The sequence below is a fragment of the Orycteropus afer genome, unplaced genomic scaffold (genome assembly GCF_000298275.1).
Source record: "Orycteropus afer afer isolate SDZICR_OR568_19922 unplaced genomic scaffold, OryAfe1.0 scaffold00132, whole genome shotgun sequence".
Taxonomy (NCBI): Eukaryota; Metazoa; Chordata; class Mammalia; order Tubulidentata; family Orycteropodidae; genus Orycteropus; species Orycteropus afer.
In genome coordinates, this window is record NW_006921719.1 from 3,102,333 (window position 1) to 3,111,938 (window position 9,606).

The following is a 9,606-nucleotide window of genomic DNA, read 5'->3' on the forward strand; positions in this document are numbered from 1 at the left end:
GATGTCATGCTTGGTAGGGTGGAGGGTCAACGAAAGAGGGGCAGGCCTTCAATGAGATGGACTGACACGGTGGCTGCGATGATGGGCTCAAGTATAACAGGGATTGTGGGGCTGGCGCGGGATCAGGCAGTGTTTCGTTCTGCTGTGCATGGGGTCGCTATGAGTCGGAAACGACTCAACGGCACTTATCAACAACAACAACAACATACAAAAAACATTGTTCCACCTCGTACTTTGGCGAGTAGCGACTGGGATCTTAAAAGCTCGCAAGCAGCCATCTAGATGCAACAATGGGTCATTCCTCATCCACAGCAAAGAAGAATGAAGAAAACCAAAGATACATGGAAACAATTAGTCCTAGTGACTGGTACACCATGTAAATCACAGCTTATACGAGTATGAGACCAGAGGAACTAGATGGTGCTCAGCTACCAATGTCAAACCACTCAGAAGGGGATCTATGTAGGAGATCCTGGATAGAGAGGGAGAACAATGTGGAACAAAACTCAAAATCATTTGGAAAAAAAAAGGGGGACCAGGTTTGCTGATCTGAGACAGCCTGGTGGAACCACTGAGTCTATGGTCCCTAGCTGCCCTTCAGGTCTGGAATTGAACCCATTCCTGTGGCTTCCAGCCAAAAAAAAGATAGGCATATGAGTTGGACATTTACACTAGATAGATATACTCTTTGAAGAGAACAATCATGGGAGAAAGAAGGGCTGTTTATGCACAGGGAGATAGCTCAGGAGGCAGGAGTGCACGGAGGGATGGACACAGGGAAGAGGTAACTATCGGGAGGAAGTGGGAAGGGAGCTGTTGCCTTGAGGTAAATTGTAGTCAATGTCATAAGGCAACATGTATGTGAACTGCTGTATAGAAAGTGAATTTGTGCTGTAAACTTTCACCCAAATCACAATAAAAAAAAAAAAAACAGAAAAAAAAAAGGTAAATGAGGCATCTCTTTTGAAAAGAGGAAATAAAAATGTTGAGCTTATAGGAGGTCTCCCAGTAGCAGATGGGAGAGCCATGACTGCCTTGGGAGGCAGATGAGAAAGGAATGGTTTCCCTCTTTATACATCATTTAACCTCAGTTCTGCATAGCACCTGGAAATTCAGAAACAGAAAGAAAGAAACAAAAAACTAATGTATGGCAAGTTTCCAGCATCTACTGGGAAAAGAACAATAATACCAGATATTTTTAAAAAATACACTCAACAAACTTATCTTTTCTTTCCCTTCAACATTATGTTGGATAGCTTTCTATTCCCTGTTCCACATAAGAGACAACATGGACTGAGTCTGAGCAATATAGTAATCCCAAGGAGGGTTTATCTGAGTTCTGAAAAAAAAGCAGGTGTTTTCCATTCTTTCTCCAATGTTCTTCCTGATAAATTATTTTGTTCACTGTAGTAGCTCATGAGTTAAATCAATTGTTAATGTTCAATGGTATTTTCCAAAGGTATGGAAAACAATGGGTAACAGAAACAAGCCAAGAATTCTACTAAGATCATGCTAAAAATAAAAAATTAATTGAAAATAAAAAACGTATCTCTGTGGAGGAGAAGCAAAGAGCTTTGGCAAATATCTTGAATTAAAGTTTAGAAACTCCAGATATACCATCAGCTATTCTGAAGCATTTCTCTAATATAAAGAGAATTTCTAACAGATGCAATCTCTCCATAAATAGCTCTATAGCTGATAATGACTCTAAGTTTAAGAATCAAGCAGTATACAACATTCTATAGTATACACACTGGTTCCTGTGATAGTCCAAGGGAAGTTCCTTAAGCTGAATAGAGTTACACCAAAAAAAAAAAAAAAGAAAAATCAAACCAGCTGAATCGAATTGATTGCAATTCATGGTGGCAAATTACTGAAGTAAATTTTGCACCAAAAAGAGCAGAAGTTAAGCAGGTAGTAAACACTGAGGAGATGGAGAGCAATAATTATGAATATAAACTGGTAACCACCTACTGCTAGTGAAGCACCACTCAATGAAAAAGCAGTACTAGAAGAAAAGAAATGAGTTTAAATAGACTTTTACATCAGAATAATTTTCAGCAATTTAGAATCAAACCTGTAGAACCAAAAGTGTTCCAGTCACCTAAACTAACCTTTACGTGAACAGGAATTCCCCCCAGTGCTCCCACATCAGTGGAACGCCTCTTAGGATAACACTTTCACAGATTATTTCAGCAGTGAATTTTTTTCAAAGAACTATCATCATTCATAGCAAATTATTGATCCATAAAATGATCATTCAAATGTAGCTAAATTAAACTCTAAGAGCACCAAAAAAACATAGTAACAACCAAATTGAAGCAGAGATCAAAGTCATTTCCTTCAAAAATGTCATTAAGTTTATGTTGGCCTATCAAGCAGTATCTCAGGATGGAGTATAGACAGTGCACAGCACCATCCTATCCTACCTAGCACATTTCCTGGAGGTACCTCCTCTAGATCTTCCAGTTCTCTTCCCATAAGAAGATACAAGTTTTCCAGAGTAGAGTATGCCATGTGGGGTACTGGTGGGAGGTCATCAGGTGGAGCTGAGAAGCCTAATGGTACCTAAAGGACAAAAAACATGACTGTAGTCAGGAGACATTAAATAAAAACACTTGTTAGTACCTATATAGTCATTTGTATTCAAAAGGTATAGTGAACCCACATTACTTTATGAATAAAACCTGAATAGAAGTATTTCTTAAATATTAAAAATGTGTCAAGAATGCCACATAATCATAAGCTTTCTGGTTAAGTAATATAAACTCTGTTGTGACCTGGCAGCTTATAAACAAAATTCCTATAGCCTGTAAGTGAACCATGTTGTGGTATACAGGCACCAGCTCTGGTGACTACTGTGCTATTATTTCAAAATTTATTATTATCAATATAATTTAAAATTGTTTTTATTGTATTATAATGTCCTTCAAGCATTCAACAAGTGCTTGGGTTAGTGTTCAGTAATAGATGAAAATGACTAACTGTGGAAGAGTAGTTAGTTGTAATAAAAATGACAGGAAAGGAGTTCTGATAAGATGGCGGAATAGGCAGAAATACTGCACAGACCCTCTTCAACAAAGAAAAGGAGAACCAATTAACACAGATATAGAAGATAATCCCAGACCCCTGATCCTTGAAGGGAAGGATATAGAAGTGGACTAAACCCCAACTAGCAGAAGAATTTGCATGAAAACACCGAAAAAAGAGACATACAGAGCTGCAGTCTGGCAGTGATCTTGACAGCACAGACAGCTTGGATATTGCCGAGTGGTGGTAGGACCTAAGAATTAACCTAAAAATCAGCTGTGCTAGCCAGGGACTGCACGGAGGACTGCTCTGCTGCCTGGAACAAAAGGGGAAGCAGCAAAGAGGAAGGCAGGCTGAGCTGTGACCTATTGTTTGTCCGGAGGGCGCAGCCATTCTGAATGTTTACAAGCGGTTTGACCATTTTGGATATATAAAGCAACAGTGTACTCCCAGATTCCAGGGACTTAAGAACAGGCTCCATTTCCCAGGAACCCCAATGACATTCCGGACCTGGAAGTCTGGAAAGGTGCGACATTCCCCTTGTTATTCTTATACCCCACACCCTCCTGGTGAAGGGAGGTGTGGCCATCCCTCACTCCCACCCACTTTCTGGGCCACAGGAATTTATTTCATCCCAGTCTGTGTGCTCAGATGAAGCCTGGATACCCTGCCCCGATCTTTTTTTCTGTTTTTTAGTTTGTTTGTTTTTGTCTGTTTTAAAACTAATATTATCATTATTACTTTTTGTCCTTTTTACTATTATTCTTTATTCTTCCCCTCTCAGGTTCTAGTTTTCAGCTTTTATTCTCTTCCCTATTCCTGGTTGCAATTTTTTTTCTTTCTTGTGGTTAAACCTGTTCCTTGTTTTTCCCATTTTTTCCTTCATTATTCTTCTTTTCTACCTTTTCTCTCTTATTGCCCTCTCCCCAGACATCACAAGGTTTTTCTCCTCCCCCCCCTTTTTTTTTTGGTTACTGTTCCTGTGTGATTCCATGGTCTATTTTTTTGTCCATGTGCTTTTACTTTTTTGATGGTTATTCAATTTCTATTTTTGTCTAACGGACTGGAAGACAGCGCAGTCCCCATACGAAACAACTACACCCATACCTCCTGCAGCTTCACTTACTGAGAGCCACCACTTCCTTCTACAGCAACAGGACAACAATAAACAACCACCAAGAAGACCCTAACCCACCCTTGGCTGATCTTCACAAACAGTTAACAGAGATCTAAATACAACAACACCACGATGTCTTGGAGACAACAGGCCATCACAGTCCACACAAAGAAGCAAGATAAAGTGGTAGAAACAAGGGAGCAGGATACAGACTCAGAACACATCCCTGAGAATGAAGTAGCACTGGAACTCTCTGATAAGGAATTAAAAAGAATTATATTTAGTATCTTCAAAGGAATGAGAGACAGAAGAAGGAAAACAAAGACAAAACTCTAGAAGAATTTAGGAAGAAAATACAAGAACAAAATGACAAAATAAATGAAAAATTAGAAATGATTCTAAATGTACAGATAGAAATCCAGGCGATTAATACCAAATTGCCAGAAATAGATAATACATTCAAAGGGCTAAGGAGTAGAATTGATGCAATGGAAGACAGAATTAATGAGATTGAAGACAAATACCTGGATACATATTTGGAAAGAGATCAATCAGAGAAAAATATCAAAACAAAATGAAGAAAGCTTAAGGTTCACATGGGATACCATCAAAAGGAATAACCAATGTGTCACTGTAATTCCAGAACAGGAAGAGAAAAATAAAACCACTGAGAAAATTATCCAAGATTTGTTGGAGGAGAGCTTCCCTGATGTGATGAAAGAAGAGAATATATCCATTCAGGAAGTCCAATGAACCCCCAAAAGGATAGACCCCAAAAGAAAATCACCAAGACATATCATCATCAAACTCATCAAAACCAGAGACAAAGAAAGAATGCTAAAAGCAGCACAGGAAAAACAAAAAGTTAATTAGAAAGGACAATCAGTAAGAATAAGCTCTAATTTCTCAACAGAAACCATGGAAGCAAGAAGGCAATGGGATGGTATATATAAAACCCTGAAAGAGAAAAATTTATAAAGAAAAATTAGACACCCAGCAAAACTGACCCTCAAATATGATGGTAAAATTAGGAGATTTCCAGATAAGCAGAAAGTAAGTGAATTTGTTAAAACTAGACCAACCTGACAAGAGATACTAATGGGAGTCCTTTGAACAGAGAACAAAAATAACAAACAAAAACTGACCATTAATACACAAGATGACACAACCCAGAAACCACAGCTATGTTGTTGTTGTTGTTGTTAGGTGCCGCTGAGTCATTTCCGACTCATAGGGACCCCATGCATAGCAGAGCAAAACACCACCCGATCCCACACCAGTTCCATGATCCTTACTGTACTTGAGCCCACTGTCGCAGTCACCATGTCAATCCATCTCGTTGAAGGCCTCCCCCTCTTCGTCGACCCTCCACTTTACCAACCACGACATCCTTCTCCAGGATGGTCCCTTCTGACAACATGACCAAAGTAGGTGAGACAAAGTCTGGTCATTCTCGTTTTCAAAGAGTATTTTCGCTGCACTTCCTCCAGGGCAGATCTGTTAGTTTTTTTAGCAGTCCACAGTAATTTCAGCATTCTTTACCAGCACCACAACTCAAAAGCATCAACCCTTCTTCGGTCTTCCTTAGTCATTGTCCAGCTTTCACATGCATATGAGGTGACTGGAAATATCATGGCTTGTGTCAGGCACAACTTAGTCCTCAAGGAGACATCCTTGCTTCCTCAGCACTTGAAACAGTTCCTTTGCAGCCGACCTGCCCAGTGCTACAGGTCGTCTAATGACCTGACTGCTGCTTCCATTGGCATCAATTGTAGAAAGAACCAAGCAATGTGAATTCTTTGACAACCTCAATCTTTTCTCCATTTATCATGATGATGCTTATTTGTCCAGTTGTGAGGATTTTTGTTTTCTTTTTATTGAGATGTAATCCATACTGCAGACTGTATTCCTCAATCTTCATCAGTAAGTGCCTCAAGTCATCTTCACTTTCAGCAAGCAAAGTTGTATTGTCTGCATATCTCAGGTTGTTAATGATTCTTCCTCCAATCCTGATGTCACGTTTTTCTTCATATAGTCCAGCTTCTCGGATTATTTGCTCAGCATACAGACTGACTAAGTATGGGGAAAGGATACAACCCTGATGCACTCCCTTCCTGATTTTAAACCATGCAGTGTCCCCTTGTTCTGTTCAAACGACAGCCCCCCAGGTCAAGGAACAGGTTCTGCATGAATACAATCAAGTGTTCGGGAATTCCCATTCTTCTCAATGTTATCCATAATTTGTCACGATCCACACAATCAAATGCCTTTGCATAGTCAATAAAACATAAGTAAACATCTTTCTGGTATTCTTTGCCTTGAGCCAAGATCCATCTTACAGCAGCTATGATATCCCTTGTTCCAGGTCCTCTTCTGTATCCAGCTTGCACCTCTGGAAGTTCTCTGTCAATATATTGCTGCACCCGTTTTAGAATTATCTTCAGTAAGATCTTGTGTGTGATATTAATGATATTGTTTGATAATTTCCACATTCTGTGGGATCACCTTTCTTTGGAATGGGTGCAAAAATGGATCTCTTCCAGTCACTTGGGCGGGTAGCTGTCTTCCAAATCTCTTGGCATAACCGAAAGAGTACCTCCAGTGTGGCATCCATTTGTTGATATACCTCAATGGGCATTCGGTCAATTCCCGGAGCCTTGTTCTTCACCAATTCTTTCATTGCAGCTTCGACTTCCTCCTTCAATACCATTAGTTCTAGATCATATGCCACCTCCTGAAATGGATGAAGATCACCCAGGTCTTTTTGGTACAGTGACTCAGTGTATTCCTTCCATCTTCTTTTGATGTTTCCTGCATCATTCAATATTTTGCCCATAGAATCTTTCCAAATTGAAACTTGAAGCTTTAATTTTTTTCTCAATTCTTTCAGCTTAAGAAATACTGAGCATGCTCTTCCCTTTTGGTTTTCTAACTCCAGGTCTTTGCACATTTCATTATAGTAATGGCTTTGTCTTCTTGAGCCGTTCTTTGAAATCTTCAGTTCAATTCTTTTATCTTGTCATTTCTTCCATTTGCTTTAGCTACCCTCCACTCAAGGGCAAGTTTCAGAGTCTCTTCTGTCATCCACTTTGGTCTTTTTTTCTTTTTTCATCTTTTTAATGACCTCATGCTTTCTTCTTGGATGATGTTCTTGATGTCATCCCACAATTCCTCTGGTTTCAGTCATTGGTGTTCAATGCATCAAATCTATTCTTTAGTGGTCTCTAAATTCAGGAGGGATATATTTAAGATCATATTTTGAGCAGTTGATGGTCTGTTCCACAATCAGCTCCTGGCCTGGTTTTGGCTGAAGATACTGAGCTTTTCCATTGCCTCTTGCCACATATGTAGTCAATCTCATTCCTGTGTGTTACATCTGGTGAAGTCCATGTGTACAGCTGCCATCTGTGTTGTTGAAAAAAGATGTGTGCAATGAATAAGTTGTTGGTCTTGCAAAATTCTACCACGTGAGTAGGCCAAATTTTCCAACTACCGGTCATTCTTCTTTGTTTCCAACTTTTGCATTCCTGTCACCAGTGATAATTAACGCATCCTGATTGCATGTTTGGTCATTTTCAGACTGCAGAAGTTGATAAAAATCTTCAATTTCCTCATCTTTGGCTTTGGTGGTTGGTGTATAAATGTGAACAATAGTCATATTAATGGGTTTTCTTTGAAGGTGTATGGATATTGTCCTATCACTGATAGCACTATACTTCAGGACAGATCTTGAAACATCCTTTGTGATGATGAATGCCATGCCATTCTTCTTTAAACTGTCATTCCTGGCATAGTAGCTTATATGGCTGTCTGATTCAAAATGGCCAAAACCAGTCCATTTCAGCTCAGTAATGCCTAGGATATCAATCTTTATGCGTTCCATTCCATTTTTGACAACTTCCAATTTTCCTAGATTCATACTTTGTATATTTCATGTTCCAATTATTAATGGCTGTTTGCTGCTGTTTCTCCTCAATTTGAGTGGTATAACATCAGCAAATGGAGGTCTCGAAAGTTTTGCCTTATCCATATGAGTAAGGTTCGTTTTACTCTCATAATGCAGTGCTTGCCCAGTCCTATTTTGAGAGCTTTCTAACCTAAGTGACTCATCTTCTTCCTCTGTACTGGACAATGTTTCCAGACTATTCATAAAGTTGCACAGGAATGTATCAGACAGTGTTTCTCTGCTATTCATAAGGTTTTCCCTGGCCAATTTTTTGAGAAGTGGATAGCCTTTTCCTTCTTCCTAGTCTGTCTCAGTCTGCAAGCTGGGCTGATACCTATGCACCATACACACCTCACTGGGTTTGAAACACTAGTGGCAAAGCCTCTAGACTCACGGCAACACATCACCACAGTAGGACAAAGCGAAAGACAAGTCTGTCTTCCTTAGCTGTTGGAAACCTCTCCAACCACCCTTACCTGGATCTCTGTGGCTGACTCCTCACTCTGACCCAGTCCCTTTGGCCTTTTCTGTCCTTTCCCTGCTTTCCCACCTTTCCGCTTGTTGGGCATGGCCTGGTTTCCCTCTGCTCACCTGGATCTCTGCGGCTGACTCCTGGCTCTGTCCGAGTCCCCTTGGTCTTTTCTGTCCTTCCCCTGCTTTTCTGCCTTGCCACTTGTAGAGCGTGGCCTGGATTCCCTCTCCTCATCTGGATCCCTGCGGCTGACTCCTTGATCTGTTCCGGTCCCCTTTGTCTTTTCTGTCCTTTCCCCGCCTTCCTGCCTTGACACTTGTGGGGTGTGGCCTGGGTTCCCTCTCCTCACCTGAATCCCTGCAGCTGACTCCTCAGTCTCTTCTGGTCCCCTTAGCCTCCTCTGTCCTTTCCCTGCTTTCTCACCTTGCCGCTTGTGGGCTGTGGCCTGGGTTCCCTCTCCTCACCTGGATCCCTGCGGCTGACTCCTTGATCTGTTCCGGTCCCCTTTGCCTTTTCTGTCCTTTCCCTGCTTTCCAGCCTTGCCGCATGTGGGGCGTGGCCTGGGTTCCCTCTCCTCACCGGGCTCCCTGCGGCTGACTCCGCAATCTGTTCCGGGCCCCTTTCCTTTTCTGTCCTTTCCCTACTTTCCCACCTTGCCACTTGTGAAGCGTGGCATGGGTTCCCTCTCTTCACCTGGATCCCTGTGGCTGATTCCACAGCTATGGTCATATCCAAAGTAAAATAAGCTTACAAGATTCTAATCAGGGAACCAGAGATATCGATTGGCAAGTGAGGACAACTACAAACCAAAAAGAGGGAAAAGACTGTGTAGTTAGAAAACTTCTAAATGGTGAGGAAGTCAAGACAATTGAAAGACAGACTGAAATGTTCTAAACTCAGGGAGAAAATTATAAATCATAGGGTAACTTCAAAGAAAAATGATAAACCTTCACATTACAATAAAAAAGAGGAAAAGTACAAATATTCAGCAAATACTAAAACAACAGCAACAAAGGAAATGATAACAGGATTCATAAACAT

General features: G+C 40.7%; 1 protein-coding gene across 1 annotated transcript in view; it reads right to left on the reverse strand.

Annotated features, from left to right (window-relative positions):
- EFL1 (elongation factor like GTPase 1) overlaps window positions 1-9,606 on the reverse strand; it is a 230,099-nt gene that overhangs the window by 148,779 nt on the left and 71,714 nt on the right. The window contains exon 14 of the mRNA XM_007945098.2: window positions 2,430-2,568. Coding sequence (XP_007943289.1) covers window positions 2,430-2,568 — 139 coding nt within the window. The remainder of the gene's footprint in view (window positions 1-2,429; window positions 2,569-9,606) is intronic.